The sequence below is a fragment of the Barbatula barbatula genome (genome assembly GCF_947034865.1).
Source record: "Barbatula barbatula genome assembly, chromosome: 15".
NCBI lineage: Eukaryota > Metazoa > Chordata > Actinopteri > Cypriniformes > Nemacheilidae > Barbatula > Barbatula barbatula.
This window is the reverse complement of record NC_136778.1, coordinates 7,010,651-7,035,936: the sequence shown is the minus strand read 5'-3', so window position 1 is coordinate 7,035,936 and position 25,286 is coordinate 7,010,651. Positions and strand designations below refer to the sequence as shown.

Below are 25,286 nucleotides of genomic sequence, written 5' to 3'. Positions count from 1 at the left end.
CTTCTGTTCACAGAATTAGCTCGCAGATCTAGTTCATTAAAACGAAATATCTTCCAACTGCCAAAGTCGTGTCAGCGGAGGCAAAACTCTTCACTAGACGTTGGCCTGATTAATGAGCTTCCTTCTTTCTTTAACTATATATACACTTTAGAAAATAGTTGTCGATGCTTTTTATTCATATAAATGATTAAAGATGTAGAATACATTTTGTTTGTGTGTTGCAAACTCGTGCTTACAGCATAAACCCAAGCTCGGCTTTGAGAGGAATTTAAGGAGGCTTGGGGGAAAAATAACAAACAACACACGAGTAAAGCTTGTTGAGGGAAGACCCAGGAGAATGACTGTCATCCAACATAAGAGACGATCAAAAACATATGAAATGATTAAATCAACTGTAGTCTCACTTTATTTTATTTTTACTTTTTGTTTTACTTTACTATTTTAATACACAGTATTACAATTAGGGCTGTCAAATTATAACAAAATTCCAAAATAAAAGTTGTGTTTATATAATATACATGTGTGTGGTTTGTATATTTGTGTATGCATATATATACACACATGCGTTTTTATATAAAAAAAATATGAGTAGTATATATAATTTCGTTTACATAACGTAAATTATATTTAAATATAAACGTATATATATTTATATACATATTATTATATAAATCCAAATAAACATGGCACACACATATTTTTTATAAACACAAACATTCATTATGTAATAGATTAATCGGTTTAACAGTATTAATTTAAATAAAATCCATAACGTTCTGTAGTTCGTCTTATTTGACAATATTTATTTCAAATAAATACCCTAACCAAGTTGTATTTTCTTCATGTTGAATCATGGGTCTCATATTTTTATGGTTTAATCTAACCTGAGGGGTCATTAAAAGCAAATCTTATTTTTGCAATTCCCTTCGGACATCAATTTTGTTCACTACAGTATAAATGCACAAAATAAATGACGATGTTTAAATATAAATGCATTGGATGAAAACAGTGGATATGCAAACAAATGATGAACTTTTTTCCTCAAGGTGAAGAGACAGATTTATCACATGAAAACTCATCTTCTGGGTCTTTGTGAGATATTTTCCTTTGGAATAATAGTGAAATTAGGGACAAAATAATGTTAATGACTTCTGGATTCCTTCTGGATAGCTTTATGAATCTCTAATCAGACACACTTAACCTTTAGTCGTGACGCCTGATGCTACGATAACCCAACGACTTGCATCGTGAAACTGCAAGGAAAGTTCAAGACCCGTTTTTTTGCTTCCCACAGTTTATACTTTACGCTTGATAAACACGTAAATGTCGACCTTCGCGCTGAGGTCCGATGGTCAGGATGAACTCGCCGTGAGGTAAAGTGAGAGGAAGCAGCAACCCTGTGAGGGACCTTCCACCTCGCTAACCATCGGCTCTCAGAGTGAACCGAGAGTAGCATGCATCATTATGAGAGAGAGAGAGAGAGAGAGAGATAGAGAGACGTGCGAGAGGAACTGCAGAAAGAGATGCTGTGGTGCAACGGACGGTAAAAATGAAAGATGGAATTATGATAATGGAACCGAGGCAGAGAGGGCGGGAAAAATGAGAAAAGAGGCGCTCGGAGAGAAGGTGCAAAAATTGCAGGCAAGCAGTGAAGCTCTGTCATGTGTAATACAGATAAACCTGAAATATTACAAGAAAAGGGGAATGGAATATCACCGCAGGAGAGGCGAGAAAGAGACGGGGGTAGAACGCCGAGAGGAAGGGGAGATTATCGGCCCTTTTCGAGGTGAGAACTTTTATTGTGTCGCTAATGAAACTCGTGTAAGTGTTTGCAATGTAGCAAAAAAGCAAGATAAAGATGAAGGACTGCAGAAGGCATGGTGACACAGAAATTTGTTATTCTCACGAAACCTGGAGAAAACTGTTGCCATTTCAATTTATCTCAAAGTCCGTTTCATTCTTTTACAATTCCTCAAAAATTACAATTACGAAATATTGCATAATGTTGATATCCACAGCTATTTTTGAACGGAGATAGTTGGTGTGGTTTAAACATCAACCGCCATGTCTAAACAGACTCGCGCTGTGTTTTCTTACCCGGTAAAGTGGGCTGCACTTGTCTTTAAAGCATGGTGCGAGGCGAGAGTAGATCTGAAGAGAGTAGTAATACGCAGCCAACTGGAGAGACAGGGCTGAGGGGGGCTGCTTCTCAAAACAAGCGTTAGCATCCAACACCTGCAACAGAAAAACAAAAGACATGCGAGATTTCACGGATTTCACGTTTACACAGGAAGTGATTTGCAACAACAAAGGCAACTCAAAGTCATTTATTTTCATGACAATTGGACATTTTTGGCGACATGCATATCTGTAAACATTGGCCACTTCCAGCGATATGTCATTCATCGTGTTGATGATGTGATGTACACTGTATATGTACTGTATATATTTGGCAAATAAGAATGCCATTTTATTGTCATCAGCAATATGTCACACTTGTGAGCCGGTTTTCAGTTGCTACGGCCAATAACATCAGGACATCTAGCAACTCTGCGACCTCCAGGGACAAAATCTCTGCATGCGCGAATGGCACATTACCCATACAATGACAAAAAGAACAGGGACACAAGGACGTTTGAAACTCACGGCTAATGTCCCTCATGAGCCGGATGAGTGCTTTGAGTGACTGAATGTCTCATAAACTCGACCCGTGAGGACAATCGAGGCAAAATTATTAGGAGGACGACAATAGTAGCCACATCAATTTCGACCCAACTTCCTTTGATAATAAACCGAGAGGCACCGCGTGGGACATCCAATCAATTGCAAGCCCATCAAGATCATTTTCAGATGATTTCATTAGGTTAGGAACCAATCTGCATCAGGTAAACATAACAAAACGACATATGGAAGCTTGTACCGTGGCACTGAACCTGGACTAGCGAACGAATATTAGATTGGCTTTTTAGTCAGTGCTAAATGTATCTTTCAATACTGTGGAGACAGAGAGAAATGTGTAAAAGAAAACCATAATGGGAAGCACCAGTGCATAAGGATGCCCTCACACACACACAGAGCTCTGCAAATAGAGCAGTCCGACTCACCTGAGGTAAAGCCAGTAAATAGGCCAGGGCAAGTGTCATTTCTTTGGGAAAGGCATCACTGGCCAGCTGAAGAAGCACTGTGAAATGACAGCGGAGATGGAGAGAAAAAAGATGGATGAATATTTCAGAGTTATTACTGCAGAGAAGCACATCCTTGCTGAACTTTAACATGATGGGCCAGAGAGAGAGAGAGAGAGAGAGAGAGAGAGAGAGAGAGAGAGAGAGAGAGCTGGATAGGTAAGTGAGGAAAATGAACCAGTACAGATCTCAATGTCACTGCTTCAACTTAAAATGTGAGTGTGACAGAAATACAAAGTGCGTTTCAGATACCACATCCGAACATTCTCAACTTCAACAAATCACCAGAACTACCTTCAACAGCAACAGACTGCGCATTACATCGTGTTCTTACCGGGACACGATGCAATAAAACGACAAGCGTTTATTTCCCTTCCCTGTACGTTGATTGAAGCACGTGACGTCAAACCGTTTTCTGTGAAATTGTACCCGAGTGCCCTAACATTATTATAAGCTTACAGTTACAAACCAGGGAAAGGTAAGGAGTTATGTTTTTATGTTCTTACTCGATAAAGGTGTTTGGTTATTGGTCTGGCTTGAAATATTATAAAATTTATATAAATATTTCATTGTATTGTATATTAACTGTATTTAAATAATTTAAAACTACTCAACAGTTATTGATTATTTGGGGTGGTCTAAATTTGGGCCACATAACGTTGTCGCTGAAACCATCCAGATCAATATCAGATTATTGTTTTAAAGCTGATGCACGATACAATATTGAGAGCCAATGATAATGTATTCAATATAAAATGTAAAACTACAAAGTAAACTCTGTTGTACTTTGGTGTAGACTCTAGTATAGTTATTGTTATATTATTAATAAAGGGATGTTCACACTAGGGTCAGTATCGACAGCTAACTATAACTATAAGTTTTAACAATCATTACAAATTTAAAAGAACAGCAGAGTTCACACCACAGTAACTGTGCATTGATAAATAAACAAAGATCCGTCATTGGGATCACTTTTTTAAGCGTTTTTTCCAGCTATTGAATGATAAAACATACAGCCAAACAGCTTCTAGTTGATTCATGAATGATGTCTGTGGAGACGTGGGTTTTAAGGTGTGCTATTCTTTTCAATTTAGAATGATTTTTATAGTAATGTCCATAGTATGGAACTTTGTGAACAGATTTAATGGAAGTTAAAAAAGCATTCTGATTCATCATTAATGAAGTCCGTAGTAAACCAGGTAAAACAATGTGAGTTTCTGGGAGTTCACCATTAACAAAAGGCAGAAGAAACTTCTTTAACAAATTTGAAGTAACCTTGCATTACAATTAAGAATAAGCTATACAGTAATAACTCTATGCCGAACACAACATTCTTCAGGATCGTTTTCATACTTGACTGTTGCATGTTTATATAACCTTGCAAGCAAAGTTTGACCTCATTTAGCCGTGAACAAAATCCTTACTTTACTGTATATAGCTTGTGGATAAATCTGATCAATTACAATCGGACCTCAAACAGCCCGTGGGATAAATCTAAACTTTCATAGGGAAATTCTACTCTTAGAAACAGAGGCGCACTGCAGTGCCAGACGCTCCGCCAGACGCTCAAATAAAATTAACAGGTAACACGAGTGTAATTTTTCAGACAAGCCCATCAGTTCCCATTTCCTGCAGACCTGCAATACGGTACGTGTTTTTATTTTTCTATTCCGGCCCCGTGTTGGTATCAAACGGATTTTGTGTGTCAAAGAATTCTTGTCGAGACAATCTAATCTAAACCAGCTGGAGCGGAGGGAGTCTTGCGTGTGCTGAAATGACAAAAGCGATAGCTTATTTTAGTCCGCGTGAAGTGTTTTAACTTCTCAGCTGTGTGATGGCTTCTTATGACACATTCTTCCTCGAAATCCCCTTAACCTTGAAATCTAGGGAGGTGTGGCTTCGTGTAGTGACAACGGGTGCTGATCAAAGATGGAGGCTGTCATGTATTAAAAAACTTGTGTTCTAATATATTCTATTGTAGCCTACTGTGTGCAATACACGTATGTGAGAGCGATAAAAAGAATTACGTTAATTTTAATACCCAGAATGCTTTGAGGAAAAAGAGAGAGAGAGAGCGAGAGAGAGAGAGTCAGATATATTATGACTAGACCAAAAAATGATATCAGTAGCTAAAGTTAAATGAGAAAAAATACTAAATAAATAATCTTTAAGCCTATCACACAAAGATTAGAGAGGACACTTGTGCAATATCGAAACAACAGCAAAGCCCCAAGACCGTTCTCAAGTCAGCATACATTTGAACGCACAGGTCATTAATTTAGCGTTATCAGCCCAACGGAACACTTCACGTTCATCTCACGTTCTCCCAGGTGAAGGTGACTTTATGCTCGCTGTGCGTACTTGAATGACAGTGACAACGTCGGAATTAAAAGAGAGGATAAAACAACGGAAAAAGGTAAAAGAAGAATCGCAATTTGCATTTTTCCACCAAAGTTCCCGGACCCCTCCCATCATCCCGCATTGATTTTCCCATTCGGCTCATCCATCTTGAAGCAAGAGGACTTGATATTTTGACTAGCCGCTATCTCTCTTGTATTGAGAGGGTGCGCATTATTTACTGCTGTCTGCTTGCGGTGAGTACACATTAATTAATCAATATGACGCTATTCTTCCGGACATGTAGCCAGCTAGTAGCAATACATCAGGGAGGGATGAGACGAGGCAGAGGACGGTACCCGAGGAGCTGCCCCGGGGCCGTGAGATTACAGCTTTCCTAACAAGGACACTGCAGTTAACAAGAGGCTGATGAAAGACGATTGATGACGGAACTTTGAAGGGATGGTAAACTGGGACAGAGGCGTCATGCCCATTCAAACAGATTTTTGAACAGTCAGTTTTACATGCAACCTCCAAATGACGAGTTAGGCATCTATTAATGAGTTGCACAATACTATAGAAAGACACTATATCAGTTGTGAGCTGCACCCTCGTCCTCTTTTGGAGATTTTCGCTATTTGGAACACGTACAGGAGCTTAACATTTATCAATCTGGCGACAGAAGCAACAGCGCTGGCTAATGATGTAATCAGCGTCTCGCGCGGTCGGGAGCTCGGCTCACGGAAACACCCGCGTTCCCGAAACAAGACTTTCAGACTCGTTCTATGCGCCGTCGTTTAGGAAAAAGCATTTGTCACCCACTTTCCCCACGACCAAACTCAAAGACCTATCCGTATATGTCACAAACTACTGTGAGAACAGATTGCTCCTTATGCTTTCAAATGGCTCTTGCGTAGATACGTTGGTATAGTCTGCGCAGTCGAACACACCTCTTACCAGTTGGCATACAGGTAGCATTGTTAAAGTGAATAACTTTTTTGTTTAAGTTTAATTTCAGGGTTTTAAGACTGACAACAGTCTTCAAGAAAATATATTTTCCTCTACATTAACGATCAATAATATATTAAATCAATTTTATATAGATTTGGAAATACATAGATAACTTTTCATATATTAAGTAAAAGATGCCCTTAAATTATTGTATTAAGTATTATATTGCATTTTATATTCTTGTTTCATAAGTGAAGGAAGTGCGCTCTCTGTTCATTTGTTTGCAAACAATGACTCTTTGAATACTAGCACACAACTGTATGCAAGATATTTGTTCGCAAAATACACCAGACTTATGCATTTACCTAAAAAATGTAGATAATTCTTTTTAACTGGGAAGAAGATTCAATCAGATAGGGTTGTAATTTAATTCTCGCAATGACTTGTGCAATGTTTTGAAAAAGCTTAAGAGATATTCTCTATAAGATTGCTTTAAATGTATGAATTTGTAAGTACAGGTATGGTGCATGACGCCCCTGAACTGGGACACGGATGAGAAAGGATCGGATGAAAAACGGACCTGCAAATATGGGACACTTTGTTGCCTTGTGAATTTATTTTAAAGAACTAAAGGAATGAGTGTCACTTTTTGAGAACTGTAAGAAATAAGATAAACTATTAAGTCAGACAAAAAAGAAACAAACAAATATATTTTTGGGATTAAGTAGCAATAGTCGGAAAAGTTTCTGGATTTGTTTACATGGCGGCATTACCCTCTGTTGCAGGAAAAAGATTCTGTCCCTCGCTGTTGGTTTCGGCCAGTTTGCCAGTCCGCAGTAAAACTTCCGCAAAGTCTTCGTGAGGGGTGTAGTTGTAAGATGAATACACATCTTCAGTCTGAAATATAAATTAGAGAGAAGGGAAGGTTGTGACACTTTATGGTTTTATATTGCATTACTGAATACAGGAACAAATTCACTCTAATTTGTTCACAAATTATTGAGATCAATTTTGGGAATTCCACAAACACATTTCAAAAACTCGGAATAAAAATACATTTAATTTAAAAAATAAAACTTATATAAATCTTAATATTACTTACTATTTTATGATTCAAATGTCTCACAGATGTATTACTGGCAAGGTTATACTGTAAACAACTTTGTGTTTAATTAAAGAGAAAAAGTTTTACAGGTTGTGAACTAAAACAAATAACTGCTTAACTTGGACTATAAGCACTAAATGTACGTGAAAATAAGAAAGAGAAACAAATTTCAGAAGAAAAGTATAAACACAAAAGATCCTAGGGCAAGGTGATGCAGCGAAACTTACCGTATTGACATAAGGATCATCGAACAGCTCCGCGTAGAAAGGATTACATCCTTGCCTTTCCAGATCTGCGTTCTCATTGGCCACTACGGAACGGCTTCTATCCAAGCCCTGTCCCTGAAAGGAGATAAACGTTCATTAAACTTTCATAGAATATTCATAAAACATTCACAGACATGCATGCAGGAGCCATTAATGTTTCAGCTGTGCTCATAAACGCTCGTAGGGCGCCAGAGAATTCTGCCAAGGACGGAGAGCTTTTTGACTCTGGCCTTGAGAGATAGTCACTATGAAAGGCCATTAGAAATGCAGAGCCTCTGTTTGTCATCGACCATCTCGCAGGAGGATTCGGCAGGAATCTCGCAGATGGGGATGCGGTAACGGGAAGTCGCAAACAAACCGCTCCACAAAGAGACACAGCCAAGGAGAGTTCATTTAATCATGCCAGGTTTTAATGGCCTCACGGATTCAGCCAAAAAAAAGCTGTTGAGCTCCGTCCAACCTGTTTCTGGCATCTGTGTGTGTGCCTGAATGCATGAACCATTCGAGTGTTTTAAAGGGGTGAAATGCATAATGGAGTGAGGTGCGTGCTTACACTTACACCTACAGAATGATGAAAACTTGAATTTAAATAAACAGAGTGTGGGTGTGGCTTACATGCAGTGGGCGGAGCAAACTAAGGGACTCCTTCCACCAATGGGAGTCACTGACAGCGGTCAGCACAGCTCTGGTGGTCGTGGTGGTGTTGGTCAGGACCTCTATCGTGCGGGCCGTGGTTCTGTGCAGCAGGTCGGTGGGGTTAATCGAGCCAGAGGTTGATCCTGAAACAGCGGCTCCTGTCTGTTGCGGGAAGTCAAGAAAGGTTACACATATGCCATAGTAGTTTTTAGCTATACTGCAGCCAGCGGCTACTGGCTCGTTCACTGGGGGTATTAAAGCAGTATTTTCTGTAAAGCTGCTTTGAAACTATATGTTATGTACAAAGTACTGTATAAACAAAGCAGCCTTGACATATCAAGACCATAAGGTTGTAATTTAATGCGCAATAAAATCAAAAGCACATGATTGGCTGAAATATTTCACTGCATGCATTTATAATGATGGAAGCAATACCACATGACAGATCAAGTATATCAGTAAATAAACTGAGACTGTAATCTATGGTGTATAAAGGGGGCTCTATAAAGCCACAATGAAATGCTGTTTGCATCCAATTGAGCTTTCAAAACGCGCAAACATTTTGTCATAAAACGGGACATTCAATGAGAATTAAGTAGTTAAAAAAGGGATTCGAAAACAGTTAAAGGGATAGTTCATCTAAAACAAAAAACCCGCTTTACTCACCCTGACGTTGCTCCAAACCCGCATAAATGTCTTTGTTCTGTTGAAAACAAATGGAGAAATTTCGAAGAATGTGGGAAACCAAACAGTTCACTGACTACTATCGTACTTTTTCCGACTATGGAAGTCAATGGTGGCCACAAACTGTTTGGTTACAAACATTCTTTCATTCTTTCCTTGTGTTCAGCACAACAAAAACATTTTCACAGGCTTGGAATAACATGAGGGGTTCAACGCCATGCCAAATCAAACCACGAAGCCCCCAAATATAAATGTAGTCATGCTTTGATTAACAATAAAACTTAAGTAGCTTTGGCAACAACATGATTATATATAACCGAACACATTCAGTAAATGTGATTAATCATTCATCAAAGGTTATTAAAAACTATCGTATTGCAATTAGGAAAATATGCAAATGAAACCAAGGCTTATGGCAAGTACTACAAACCAGGGAAAATGAAGATACAACAGACTAAGGAGATCCCAGCATGGACTGAGCTTTCCATTTATCCTATGAAACGGAGCAAAACCGCTACTACAGTCAATTCCATTGTGCTAAACTCCACATGCATTATAAATGAACGTATGGGCGCAGAGACGTAAATCGACTGCTGAGCGGGAACCCCGAGCACAGCGCCATTAGCTCTCCGTATCAACACAACAAAAACTGAAACACGTTATTGCGATGTTAGGTGAACTTTTCAAAAATGTCAGACTCGCAAGAGTTGAACGCAATACGCTCCTCTGGTCGACTGTGAATTCAGAGCAAATTCTAGTATTTGACCTCTTTAATACTTAATTCCGTTTAAAAATCTTTAGCTGACAAACAAAAGGGTCAGCTGCGCACACGCATATTTGCACTGATGTATTTTTGTGTGCACATGAATCTTTAAACACCTCTTTGGTCTCGTGAGGAGGTCGAGTCAGTTCTTTCTTTCTACAGAATGAGCAAAGTAAATAAACTCTAAAGCAATATATATGGGCTATTCTATAGTATTGGTGCAAAATCAGAGTTGGAAACATCTTGAAAAATTAGGTTTTTATTTTGGTAGTGACATTTTTTTAATATAATTATTATCAATAAAAACAATAATGCAAAACATTTTAAACAAATGAAATATCATTTAGATAAGTTGAAATTTAGGGGTTTGGGTTCTCCCAATTGAAAGTACCTAACAAATGGTAATTTTATATACATGAAGATTACTGATATTATAAATATTATTGTGGGTTTCAATAGATGATATAAACAAAAATATGAATACTTATGAATATGCTTTTTAAATGTGTATTTTTTATGCGGGACAGCACCAATTCTGTAGAATGGCCCATATATAACAATGCAATATTTTTTTACAGGTGATATTGTACTCAGTTCAGTCATAATAACTTTCTGCAAGTAAAATCTAAAACAACTTGTTACAGTAATACCTAAATGAATGTTTATTAATAAACTATCTTCACCCTCATGTCTATCAAAACCGGTCTACGACTCGTTCTTCTGTAAAATACAAAAGAAGATATTTTGAGAAATGTTTAATGGTTTTGTATCCATAGTGAAAGTCAAAAGCCAATGTTGTTTGTTTACCAACGTTTCTCAAAATAGCTTCATCTGTGTTCTTCAGCACCAAGAAAAAGTCATGGACACAATGGTGAGTAAATGATGACAGAATTTATATTTTTGGTTGAACTATCCCTTTAGAGTAAAAGTTCGATCGGTTCCTTAAAGTAACACCTTCAGGATACCATTTTTTACAGTAAAGATTTTCATGACACCTTTAATAGTGCAGCACGACCAAATTATTGAATTTGATTGGCTAACACTTCAAAGGCTATTGATTAGTCGTCCTTAGGTCTTAGACTGCTGTCATCACCACTTTAACATGTACCTCTACACACTAGTTACCATGTATTCAACTGTTTCTAAACAGTAGTTCTATAAATAGCTATGGAAACTATAAAGACTGTAGTATCACTATACTACACTGTGCCATACCACATTGTTTTATATCTATGATTAGACTGTTGAACAATTGAAAATTATTATACTGAGCTCAATGGCTGCATTATACAATTGAATATCTGTATTGTGTTAATACAATTCTTACAATTATATGCGAGAACATACAATTGACTAAAGAATACCATAAAGCTCAATGTTTTATAGAAAAAAAAGAAAAAAAACTCATAAAGAGATTATGAGTTAACAAGCATCATAGTTTGATTTCAACCATTAATTTCGCTGTGATTCCACTCTTTCACGTGGTCTTCCCAAGTCAATATTAAAGTTATTAGGGTTATATTATCACAGATTGTTTCTTTATTATGTCGAAAACAGTAAATCACAAATATGATGTTTTTACAGGCTGGGTGACGATTCATCACACAAACATTTATGATATTGATACTGTAGGGTTACAATACAGCAACACCTCTGATGTGATGAGTATGTAGAAGAGATGTTCTTTACCTCCGATATCTCACCGCCTGCTCTCCGGCCATGAGAGGGATCAATCTTATAATTCACAGCCTGGTACAGAACCTGAGACAAGAAAAGACAGCAAAGCATTAACTTTTTCATAGCCTTTAGCGTAATACTTCTCTTTTTATTCTTCTTTGCTCTTAAATGTTAAATCGTTCTGGCAGTATTTACACTTTTGGCCTGGCAGTAAAACTCCGTTTGAATTACGGTTTCATTCCGCAATAATTTTTTTTCATCTGAGTGTTTCAATGAGGGGTCTTGGCATAAATCTTCTTTGCGTCTTTCCTGAAAACAGCCTGATACCAAAGCAGTCAACACGGGAGAAGAAAAACCTGAGCAGGAGAAATAATATCTGTTCTGGTCATACTATAATGTGTGTGCTTTAAATGTTAAAAGCTAGAGTTTGTCAAACTGTTCTTGTGTTTTGGACACACAAAGCTTCATAAAATGTGTAAATAAATTAGCGCAGTCAATCGCGATTAATCAGACGTAGCATTAATGTTTTAAAATATACTTTCACATTCTAATAATTTCACATTTAAAATTTTAGGGCCCTAACGTACTATATTTTTTCGTTATTTAAAGAGCACATTAGGAATATGCGTCCATAGCCGGGTGCGTAGCGGTCGTACATTGTGGTTATTACACAACGAGGGACGCGCAGAAAAACACAATAATACCAAATATTTATAAAAATGAATTACAATGTAAAATATTATTATTGTGGCCATAAAGATAAATATCCGGCGTGTCCTGTAGGTGGTCTACTAGTGCCCTTTAACCTCTCACATGAGCAGATGCTTTTCCAGTCTGCTCTTCCGAATTCCGCTGTGTAAATAGCAAATCCGCCATGGCGTGAGCGCAACTGGCTCTTAAAGGGTATGGAAGATGACACTCTGATTGGTTAATTGTACGTTACGCCCAAAAAACACCCATTACTCATTAAGAGAATCGGGACAACCCGATGCTGTCTATGTTTCTGTGAAAGCTGTCAAAGCAACTGTTTAAAATCGTGCTGAAATGGTTTAAAGGCTGTTTATTGGCTGATGAATTGCATGCGTCAATGTGTTAACATTGAAAGCCCTAAAATAAATCAGAGAAAACTCAGAGCTTTTGTCTCCTTTAATCTGATTCGATCACTGTCAAACTGCAAAAATCCTCAAAAAGATTTCTTGGCTTGCTACCTCTCAGCCTTCGTTCCGCAGAGCTTTTAACTTTGAGGTCAAAGACGATTGTGACAAAGCCCTGACACGAGGCACGTACAAAACTTCCATCAGCAGGAGAATAGGCATGCAGATGCACCTGTGTCTGAAGGGAACTGGATGCTGCTAGAAGTTTCTGGATGCTGGTGGGAGGGCAGTGTGTAAGGGAGAAGGCCATCAGATCGTGACGGGCAGAGAGCTGTGAGTACATCTCACACTGGCCCAGCTGAGCACAAACCTCCCAGCCATCACTGTAGCCTAGACAAAGAAAAGGACACATTTTATTTCCATGTTAGACATTTCACTACAGGCTTTGTTTTGTTACTAAAGCACGCTTAAAATGAAATCGAAAATTATTGTGAGAGAGAGAGAGAGAGAGAGAGAGAGAGAGAGAGAGAGAGAGAGAGAGAGAGAGAGAGAGAGAGACACAGAGAGAGAGACACAGAGAGAGAGAGATAAAGATGACAGTCAATCAACAGCAATGAATGACTGACAGCGCAGAAAGACACATGAAAACTGTGTTAAAAATATTCTTAAATAAATATAATTCTTTACTATTCTTAAAAACGTTTCCTAAATACATGTACAAATACCACTGTTGTATTAAAAATGTAATATGAACTTTTTAAGGAACATTTATTTTTCCGAGGTCTGAAAAAATACAGAGCATCTTTTCTATTATTTTGACCCATTTCACTTGTTTTCATTTTGTGCAAATAAATGCATATATTTTTCTTTCAGAATTTGGGAGAAATATTGTCGGTAGTCCCCAGAAAAAAACTAAACTATTAATTTTACTTCACACAGTAAATTCAGAAAAAATGAAAATGGCTGTTTAATTCACACATTAAATAAAGCAAATTAAATCATTTACAAAAATAAAAAAATAATTAAACAAAACAACTAAATTAAAAAAATTGCCCAACGCTACTTTAATCCCGTCTATTACATCTGCCTAGCAACAACAAAAAAGCAAATCCCACAATCACCTGCTCAAGCACTAGCCCTTATATACTACGCTGTGTTTCCATAGTTATAAGATTCTCTGTTTTCTTTATCCACAGCTCTCATTGCATCATGTACTTCATCTCAAACCCCTCATTCACCCTGAATAACTACTCACTCAAACAGGAGAAAGCCTGTAACCTGTTTTCCACACCAACGATAGCGCGAGACTGCTGGCGATAGCCATCAGAGATTAGCACATCCTCTGTTCTCAAGCCTGCATTCATCTACCCCAGCCTGAAGCAAGCACACACATTCCCAACACTGTTCTCTCTCCAATATCTGATACTGCGTTTACTGAACACCCCCACACACACACATACACCTATCAGCTTTGAGTAAAGATGTATCTGACTGGTATGATAAAGATGTTGGTGTTGAACACTTTGCTACTTAAACCTTAGCGACTTTCTGCAAACAAAGTGTGATGCTGCAGCAGTCCCAGTGTTCCTATTCTTCATCCCTTAATAAAATGTCATGTTTCCAGTCAGTCGTGATTACAGCATTATGGATAGAGATTGCGCACACACACATTTCTAGCCAATTAAATATTGTACAGCTGAGCATAACTAGAAAACAATGTATTCGGAATAAAAATGTATTTTTGTTTGCTGTTTCAAGAGCCTTGCTTTCCAAGCATGGACTTTCCTTAGCATTTGCTGTATTTTGTTTATATTGTATAATTATATAGTTTACTGCATATTGTTAACTTATAAGTAATGCAAAGTGTGAGTGTTTTGGGACATGTTAAGAAATTTGGAGACTTAGACATTTGAAATGTCCACTTTACAGGAGTCGACTTTAAAATATGAGGTTATGAAGCTAATCCTTCCTTGAATACTTCTCGTCTGTCTAGAGGCATTTGAGCAACTTGTGACATTATAGCTGAATTATTGATATTTATAATGTTTAATGTATACTGTTTACTACACTAACGCAAAGTTAATATCTAAAATCTATTTTAAGTAGGGGTGGGTCATCTGACGATCTTAAATCGAGATCGATCTTGCAGGCGTCCTCAATCCACTTTTCAACGGAATCGGGATGAGCGTGTTCTTGTCTGTCGTCTAAAACTAGAGGTGTGTTCGCCAACATTCAGGGCTGCACAGACCTATTGCCGTATGACAATGAAGCACCGTGAGAGCAAAAAGCTTTGCATGCTTTCGGATCACTTTTGCCAAACTGCCAGGTCTCGCAAGTGCATTAGACAGGGCGGCTTGTTTGTGTGCTGGTTCTGCGTGTATGAGTGAATGTGTTGCACAGTTTAACGCTCATGGATTTGTGTGTGTCTCACTGTATGAGGAAATAAACACATGAACATCATGTCCAGAGTTGCCCTTGGAGTTTATTTCAGGTGCATTTAACTGTTTTCACTAGTCAGTGAACTACTTACACTGAATGTCAAGTGCCTATTGAAGGAGCGTCTTCACGACGGCCCGGTCAAAATAAAACACAGGTTAACCTAAACGCTCAAAGGAAAAAATACTGTAGTGTTCTATAGTATTCGATATAGCAAATTGTGGTATTCTTGTTGTTAATTGATCAACTGTAGTAATGGAAAGATACTTTAAAATTGACTATAGTAAGGTTCAAACACACTATATTATCTAGGATATAGGCTACTACAGTATTAACCAGTCTATCTATGTGATGATCTGTGTGTTTGTGTTTCTTAAAGATGATAACAGACGTTTTCAAACCTCTGTAGCACCAGTGCTACGTGCAAAAAACCTAATGTACAACCCTTTATTTCTATTCAGATAATGGATCGAGATTCTTTGTTATGAAAATCGTGATATGATGTTTTTTGAAGATCCTAATTTTAAGTAACAAACATTACAAATAACAAACATTTGTAAGAAACCAAAGTCCCAATAATCTATAATAAAACCAATCGGATCCTTGAATATACAAGACAAACGAAGCACGGAGATAAATGAAATATGAAATGCAGATAAATGCGCTATAATGCTCATTCGGATCAATACCACAGTACGAAAGAGAAGTCTGAGCTAGAATCAAGCAGCGTTGTCTTACCTGCAGCCATCAGATCCTGGCAGTGAATATGCGAGGCCTTGAAATCCTGACAGTGCAGAGCCTGTTCTGCCAACAGAGTAAGAACCTGGCCCTTCCTCCTGGCCTCATCATCACCTTCAGCACAAGAATTACACACAGCAATTACATCAGACAACTTCTGGCAATGAACATTTCTTTAGGAGTTAACCGATAAACGCTTTGGGTACAAACTCAACAGCAGAGAGGAGGAAATAACATGATTTTTTTGTTTCAGTTGCATACACAACTACATCTAACATGTCTTATAAGCTAGCAATTAAGAACCACTCATTTAAAGTATGGTAAAGATTCTTATTCTTATCATCGGCTTATTTAATTTCAGTTTAGATGAATTAGAATCAATCCCATCTATGTGTGGGTTCGGAGTTCAGTAATAAACCTCTCAACTTCTATCAGGCCCTGATCATTATCATGTATTAATAAAGTGCCATAAAACAGCCCTGTAGCCTTCAAATATTTTCGACCGGAAGGAAGAGCAAAGGTCCGGAATGTGAAGTAGCAGTAAATGCATTTTCTCTGATGTTTTTTCTGATAAATTCTTGGATGGTCTCTTAGATGTGTACAAATATCACAATCGCATATCAGCACCGGCCTCTTGTGTAGCTCGGATCTCTGTCCCGAATAAATCAAATGAAGATCACCAGAAAGCCTGATCAAAACTGTGATAGGTGATGCCTTTTTATATTAAAGTGTGTGTCGGACATCAAAGGCCAGGCAGGCAATAACACTGCACGGTGCAAGCAGAAGAGTGAGATTATGTGTGCACACTTGTGAGTGCATTTATGTCATTATTTGGCAAGGGAGTATAATCTATCTATCTATCCATCCATCTATCCATCCATGTACATTAAGTGTAAACACAAGTACAGGCGCAGGTGCAAATGACACACAATGAAAACAGCCCTACAGGCATTATTCGAGGGTAAGTCAAGGTGAATACATCAAACACCAGCGCAGCATCCACAGAGTCACTTCACAGAGCTAATCAATTCCACTATATAAGACAGCAAAAGAGCTTCTGATGTCCTGCATACTGAACCGGCTGACATCTACAGAAACAACACAGTGTGCAAATACATTGAGAGGTCTGCGATCACCCTTTTAACGCCTGAACACAAGCCCTGATCGCTTTCCCTAAAAGAAGACAAGCGGCACCCACGCTGGCTTACAAAATAAGTGTCTGAACGAGACGCAGATGAAAGCTTAACCAATTTAAACTTCCTGTAGACCGAAGACCGAGACTAAAGGGATGCTCTTTCATGATCATTTATTATGTTCAAATTAAATATAAATAAGCTATCAGGGTCCATCCCGTGTAAAATATGGTTAAAACATTTGCTGACCTTCCAAATCTGCGACAAATTAGATAAATTATTAAAATAACAAAAAGAAATAATGCAACACTACCGATCTCATTTAATCTGTTCACTTTATTAATCCAGCAATTCATGCTGATTCATGATACTAACGGATTGCTGATTCATGAGGTCACGTCCTGATGCGCATCTTTTTGGGCTGTCTGATGCAATATTAATCATTAACCTCTGAGCAAAGCTTCCTTCAAAGAAATGACTGCTTATTCATTCAATCCCTCACCTGTGCGTATTCATCTATTTATTCATCTGTAGAGAGAACGGCGCTGACTCCGCAGATCAAGATGAAATGCCTACTAGCTTAAAGATTAGCAACGTTTAATCTATAAGAAAGTTGCTGTAAGGATGCGCTGCCTTTATTCTGTCACAACGCTGTAACCAAACGTTTGTTTTGTGTCTAGTCACACTGGAACGTTATGAAAATATGTATGTATGTAATAAAATACAAGGCTGCATAGCCTAAGGGTTTCTCTTTTTGATGCCAAGAACTGGTTGTGACTGATGTGACAGCACTGGTAAATCTTTAAATTTTTTTTTATTTGACAGACAAACGTAAATGGAACATCAGCCTGACGTTAAAGAATCATTTTTCATGTTTACCTGCAACACGCAGCAGTTTGGCCAGGCTGAGCAGAATCGTGGACTGCTTGTATGCAGTAGGGCACTGGGAGATGCATTGCTTTACCAATGATAGACGATCTGCCCGCAAACGCACTGCAGAGAGAGAGGAAGTGAGAGAGACGAAATAAAGACGTATCCATGCAGATAAAACACTCTTTGGAAAGCATTCAACTAACGTGGTAGCTAATTCATTATGTAGCATTTTCTATATGAAAAAGAAATAGTTTCAAAGCACATTGTGTGGAAAACCATATACTGTATATGCTACTATCAAAGGTTACATTTTTTTAAAACAGCTCAGAACATTCTGGCACCTTCAATTCAAAGAAGAAACAGAAACGGCTTATTTCTTGTGAACACATTTCACTTTCTGTTTGCTTCAACCCAGCGTTTATTTGATCTTATACACACATTCCGTCACTATACCATCAAAACATGACTCCACTGCTTTGAAAAGTCAATCACTGCTTAGTGCTCACTGCTTCACATAATTCCATCTACGGTAAATGTATCAAGGCAGTATTCATTTACAAAGAGATTTCAAAAATCATGTCTTTATTGTTTTATTGTGTTAGTTAGCTCTATTCTTCGAGTTATTACTACTTGATCTGCACTTTGATTTATCGGAATGCACAACAAAAAATGTAACACAGTGTTTCCGTTTTTGCTAACAAATGGTTTAATATACTGTGAAGTGTGCAGCAAGCAGAATATGAATATTCCATGCAGAACACAGTGAACATCTCAGCATGGTCATATCTATGTAAATGTAAAAAGATTGCTTAAGAAAAACACACCCTGCCTCCTAGTTTGCATACTAATCGTTCTAAATAGTATTCAAAATTAGAATTAGTATGTCACAGTTTATTGAAATGGTTTCTGGTTAAAAGGGCACTTACATGCACACTCAAACGACTGATATTCCCCAAAAGAGTGAGGGTGGAGCTTAGTGACGCTACACTGCGTTAATACAATTAAATATGAGACGCTACTTGAATTGACAAATGTAAATAGACAGTTAACATTATTTAAAAATTGTCAATGAATAAATAATTTCAACGGAAAGAAAAGCTGTATTCTGATGTTCGGACTGTTAAAATCTGTTGGTGTGTCCGAATTCGTCCAACTTATACTATGGCCTAAAAGTTTTTGTTATGGAAACCCTCGTTTTTATTATTGAAAAGTATAGAGTATAGTAAACATCAACACAGTATTCACGTACTAGGACATAATAATGCTAAAGGAAAGTGGCCATTCTTGCCTAACATTGTGATTCTTAAAGGGATAGTTCACCAAAAAACTAAAGTTCTGTCATCATTTACTCACCCTCCTGACTTTATAAACCTGTATGACTTCTGCAAAACACAAAATACAATCGAAACATGTTCAATAAAAGGGAAGGAAGGAGACGGGAACCGGCGAACATAAAATAGACTTTTAATTAATAAAATGAAACGTAAACAGACCGCCGGCAGCCCCCTGTGCGACACACACAAACCATAACATAAAGTCCAGGACTGGTCCTCTCTCACTGACGGTCTGGTCGCTCCTCTTCTTATGCTCCCAATCTCCTCCGTGATACGAGACCGGTGCTCGTATCCCGGCTCTCGTCCCGCCTACCTCACTACAAAATACGCTGATCCCCAATGACTTCTATTGTATGGTCAATGGTGAACAATGTCAGAAGAACGAAAGTAATACAGAAATGAATACTTTAAATGAAAAGAGGGTGAGTAAATGATGACGGAACTTTTACTTTCAAATAGACAGAACTATCCCTTTAAGAATGTTTTCTAGGATTTTGCATTATTATGTCCCAGTGCGTGTGTACTGTTTCGCTACGCACTAAAACGTAAAAATAAACTTTTCCCTAACAAAAAAACAGGACACACTTTTAGGCCATAGTATAAATAGAGGCAGCAACAGATTTCACACCTTATGTCTTGTCATAACAGGGATGCGTGATAATTGGATGGACACAAAGCATGTCTCAGCTGTCTGACTGAGCACAGATTCAAATATTGAGCTGGGTGAGGTCTGTGCTAGAGGTCACGCTGGTCTGGAGCAGGCAGGGGGGCTGTGAGTTACAGGCCTGCGGGGGTGAAACAGCTCCATCTTCCACAGACGCACCACAGGGGCAGCACCTGAACCACACACACAGACCGGCCAGCCATCAGAAGCACCTGCCAAAACCATTAACCTGCTTCCAATAACATCTTCTCCTCTGTGCATGCGTGTCTGTGTGAGTGGCACTAAGTGATTTGAATTGACATGAGAACCATTACTTGTCCAGCTTTTTCATCAAAGCCATTTATCTGTAACTCTTATATTAATAAAGAAAGTCAAACGATGTAAATGTTTGAGAGAAGTGGACAGTGGACAGAAAATATGCAGATAAATTAAGCGGAGGAGAGCGGAACTCAGGCTTTGACACAGGCCATAGCTCCCTGCTGGCTGACAGCAGCGTGTGTAGCTTTGCCTGCTGGGAAAAAGACACAAGCGACAGCCGCAGGGTCACTTGGTTAGGAAAAGCGAATAAGCTCAAGGAGAGTTTCCACTTGATGTATTCAGACATCTTTTATACGTTTGGGAGTGAAAGTTGAGCTCCTGGCTTTGCCTCGACTTGATAAAACGCTTCTATTCACTTCTTACCAAGAGGGCAATGAGAGCAACACAGCGACATAAAAAATCCCTTCTGCAATTCTCATAAATATGACTACTTTGACTTACGTTTTATTTTTAAAGACACCTGTTATTTGTATCCACCTGTTCGGAACAAAAGCTTACCACGAGCATAAACATTAATACAGACCGCTTAACGGTTTCCAACTTTAGATCACTTTTTTTGTTGTTTTGTTAACTTTGTTATCCATTACCAATGTCTGATATATGAATTATGGTCCCCTTACATGAGAATTGAAAAATATCTACAGTATAGACCACTTCCAAGATCTAACTGGCCCAGAAGACCTTCCGGTTTCAGTTTTTATTTATATAATAATGCAATTTTAATCGTACATATATAATGCAATCTAAGATATTCATCTAACATTTTGTTGCAGTTATAAATGTTCTGTTGGTTGAATTTTGTTCAAGTGGTTTTGTAGTGTAAAATCATAACGTAACGTTCATCTGGACATGCCCTGTTTGCGTCTTCAGACACGAACGCTGGAACAAAATACAACCAACAAAACACTCAGAACTGCTGTGAAATGTGGAACAAACATATACTCAAGACTTGTTTGTTTAAAATAAAAGAAATACTAAAAACTGAAACTTTAGAAGTGCTTTAGGGTTGTTTACATCTTGCAAAAGGGTATATATGACATGTATCTCTCATGCCGTGACGTGTACAGAAATAAAAAATATAGACCAGAACAAAATGGCTTAATATCATAAAAGCAGCCAATGTCACTGCTATTTCAGAGCAGACAGTTAAATCACAAGCTATATATCGACTGAAATGTTGCCCAGCCCATTTTGGACTATTTTCCTCAGATTCTTTTCCACCAAACCAAACAATAACACAGTCACAAACAGGGGCATCAGAGTCTTATTTCCCAGTGCTCGAATTTGGTGATTTAGCTTGAGCACCAATCTGCTGAAGGAAATGGAAGGAGTAATGGGTTAGTGTTGCCTCACCTTGTAAGGGAAGAACCTTCACCCCGAACTCCTCCAGCTTAGAGAGGGCGCTTATGAGGTCCAATTCCTCCTGAATAAGAGGAGGACGATCCGTGATCAACAGCAGACATGACCTGTCAATGGACACGAAATATAGAAATTTAAAAAACTCGTCCTAGTTAACCAGAGTAAAGAATAACCAACCAGCCTGACAAAGCTTAACTAAGAGTGTGATGTTGAATCTGTGCTCACAATGGCGGACGGGACAGTTTTCATAATACTGTCTGAAATTTCAGTATGTAAAACCTGCCTGAAATCTATCACTAATATGCAATTATGTTTTGGATATGTTTTTTGGAAAAAGAGGCAGCACTCGCTTCAACTGAGATTTGATTCTTCAGAGTGCCTTATTACAGACCGAGACACTAAAATCACATTGCTTTCATACCGTTATCTGAGCCTTGCAGAGGTCTGTGTCGGCTCCACATCTGTGGCGCTATAAATGTGCTTCATAGGAGAACAGGGAGATACCGAAAAAACAAATAAATGCACTGATCCCAGGCCAGCTCCGTTGTCAGTTTCCAATATAGTTTGGCCGAGAGAGCTGGACATAGAAAAGCTAGCTGTGCACCACTGAGCCAAGTCAGTACTCATGGAGAACCGGGCACAAATAATAACTCACTTTAAAAGCCCAAGTCAAAAAGATGAAAAAGCAACAACAAACGTAGCAATATTTTTAAAGTAGTTTCCTCTACAGTCTGTGTATTTAACATGGCGGTTATTCTCTACGACACGGAAACCGGACCAAGAAGACACATTTCCAACTCTGCTTTGCATTAGATTTACTAGGTTTCATACAACTACAGGACAAAAAATGATGCTACCTTTCAAACAGCTCAAAGAGCTTACGCTGCAGTTTCTCGTGAATATGGCGCAGATTAATCATAGTGGCGTGGCTTAGTGGTTCAAGTTCTGTTAAGTGACCAAAAGGTTGCATTTCAAACTATCACAACTTTACCATTAAGTTATAGACTAGTTACTGTTACTGAACTGCCCCAAAAAAGTACATAAGCCACACAGTATAAAAATACTATAGTATTACATCGATACAAAATATAAAAAACTAATGGTACCAATAGATTACACACACAAAGGTGCACTTCATTACACTGACTAAATTTTCTGATTTCTGAATATCAGGGAAGTAATTGATTAATCCCTATCAATCTGTAATCTGTATAATAAAAGTATTATATAGTATATGTGTGAGGTGTGTATATTTATATGTATTTATAAATGCACACACATACATTTGTATAACAGGTCTGGGAGGCCACTGCCCCTCAGATGTTTCTTGAGCCCCTCCGAAATTATTCAGCTGACAATTAAAATAATTCATAATAAATAATGATATGTCAGTTAAATCAAAGAAAAATGAACTTTGAATATACAGTATATCTGGCCAACCCTTGTCGAGCCTGGCCTTACCGGGCCTGCAGTATATGCAGAAGTTATTAAGCCTTTAATCTCAATAACTCAATTTGATGATCATCATTAACTCCGAAGCAGTTAAAAACCCAGACAGGGTTTAAAACTAGTCCCAGACCAATATTAATGTTAGAAGCATCTCGATAACAAACAACTTGGACTAGCAAATCTGAAAATATATCAGTACGATTGTTTTGTCTCAAGATGCACACCAGTAATGTTTTTTGTAACTTTTTTTTTTAAAACAACTTAAATATCCAAATTTAACTCCTGCCTAGTCCTGCTTTATGCTCATCCCTGTCCAGGAAACCGCCCAATGAGACCAGAAAACCGATTGAAACCTAGAGCAACTAATGCAAAATTGTATTATAAAGCTCTGGAGAAACTTCACCACAACACATTTGTGAAGCTCAGACAGACAAACACCCTCGTGTTTTTTTTAACCACTGCCTCTCCACCGAGCACTTTAAAAACACTTACCGGCATGTCAGAACGCACCAAACAGTTTCAAGCAGTTTCCAAGACAACAGCTTGAATATAAAATTTATGCCAAAGCACTGGCATTCTTCAAAATCCCTCTAAAACCCATTCAACAACAAAAAGCCTCTGAACCCCCTTCTTCCAATGGTCTTTGTATGGCAGGCCTCTGACAAGCTTCAATAAGTTAATGATTATGAGCACTTGGTTTGCAAGTCCGACTCGCTAGTTCCCTCAGGACCGCACGCACAAAACAACTGGTATCACGGCCGAGACACAGATTTTTGCAGTGACATTTGAAAAAAAATCCCTTTAGAATAAGGCACAGACACATTTACCACTTCCAACACCAGCAGACTTTTGTAACATCTAAAGTGTATTTTAGGTTATTGTAGATGTTTTACATTTTTCATAACTTTTCGAAAAAAAGTATGTGGATTCGGAAAAAATTTTGAAATTATTTTTCCAATAATCCATTTAGTTTGGATGATCCTCCCTACAAACAGTAAAGTAGTAATTTACTGCAAAAGAACTGTCAGACAGGGACGGTTTAACAGGAACAGAAGAGAGATTATTTTACCGATCCAGGGCATCTGTATGATTTAGTCTGTTCATAAAAACTATTTTTTGCACTTTATAATGCAATTCACAACAGATGTTTATTTTCTAAACCTCTTTAAAGAGTTGGCAAGTCAATGTCCAAACTCAGAGTTAAAGTGGTAGTTCATAAAATTCTGTCAGCATTTACCCTGTGATCATTTCAAACCTGTATGATTTCTCCTACACAAAAGAAGATATTTCGAAGAATGTTGGAAACCAAACAACATTGGCCCCCATTAACTTCCATTGCATAACAAGTTTTGAGATTGTTGTTTTTTTTCAATCGTCTAATTTTTTTAACACAAAAACTCCCTCAACAGACAACATCTCTAAAACAAAAGTAACAAACATAAAATCAGGCACTCATTACAGTACCAGCTTCTCTTTCTTACCCAGAATCCCTCACCGACATATTCTCTCTCCATTTTGTTTTCAGTCACTCACAGCTTCTCTCAGCATATCCAGAAAGCTCCTTTAATTTAACTTAACATTAGCCTTGTAATTACCATCCATCTAACTTTCCTGTCTGTCTGCCTGTGGGAGAGAGCGACACTGACGTGAGATGGGTGTGAACTCGTACGGAGTGGCGGCCTCTCCGGCTTACACCCCATGAACAGACGACGGCCTAATTACTGACCCACTTTACAGCACTGCCCATCGCTCAGGGGCCGCAGTCTGTCACCCCAGCAGCTTCAGCCCAACACAACAAAAATAGACCGAAAGACAGCGGAGACTAAAAACACATTAACCTAAAGCTTCTGGGTGGAAGTCAAAAGTGCCTTCTCTGATGGAGCCGATGTCTTATTACAGCAACCAATTACTATAATACTAATAGAGATTGTTTGGGGCCGGGCTCATGAGGGACGAGAGCGACGTCAGATGGTTCCTGCAATGTTTCTTCCTCTTTCATCATAAATTCCTCACGCGACCTTGGTGTTTGAAGAGGCTGATGTAGTTTTAGGCTATTTTCTTACAATGATTGGCTGGTTGCAACAAGAGTTCAAATATACACATCCTTGATTTATTTTTATATTGTATTTGTAAACTAGGAGACTGTAGGAATTCAATTGTTTTGGTCAACTCATGCTACGGTTTAGTATTAATTTCCATTCTGCCAACCAGAGTAAACCATTTCCGCCAATTTTCTTTCGGATTGCTTTCATACTAATAACAAACTTGACTGAAGTCAAGTACACTA

General features: G+C 38.2%; 1 protein-coding gene across 3 annotated transcripts in view; it reads right to left on the bottom strand.

Annotated features, from left to right (window-relative positions):
* The window catches only part of nbas (NBAS subunit of NRZ tethering complex), a 149,309-nt gene that overhangs the window by 82,633 nt on the left and 41,390 nt on the right, over positions 1 to 25,286 (bottom strand). For all 3 annotated transcript variants that reach the window (XM_079475560.1, XM_079475561.1, XM_079475562.1), the window contains exons 31-40: positions 21,545 to 21,657; positions 17,882 to 17,995; positions 15,870 to 15,983; positions 12,928 to 13,085; positions 11,614 to 11,685; positions 8,457 to 8,639; positions 7,803 to 7,916; positions 7,244 to 7,367; positions 3,105 to 3,181; positions 2,098 to 2,235 (exon numbers count right to left, since the gene is read on the bottom strand). In XM_079475560.1, coding sequence (XP_079331686.1) covers positions 2,098 to 2,235; positions 3,105 to 3,181; positions 7,244 to 7,367; positions 7,803 to 7,916; positions 8,457 to 8,639; positions 11,614 to 11,685; positions 12,928 to 13,085; positions 15,870 to 15,983; positions 17,882 to 17,995; positions 21,545 to 21,657 — 1,207 coding nt within the window. The remainder of the gene's footprint in view (positions 1 to 2,097; positions 2,236 to 3,104; positions 3,182 to 7,243; positions 7,368 to 7,802; positions 7,917 to 8,456; positions 8,640 to 11,613; positions 11,686 to 12,927; positions 13,086 to 15,869; positions 15,984 to 17,881; positions 17,996 to 21,544; positions 21,658 to 25,286) is intronic.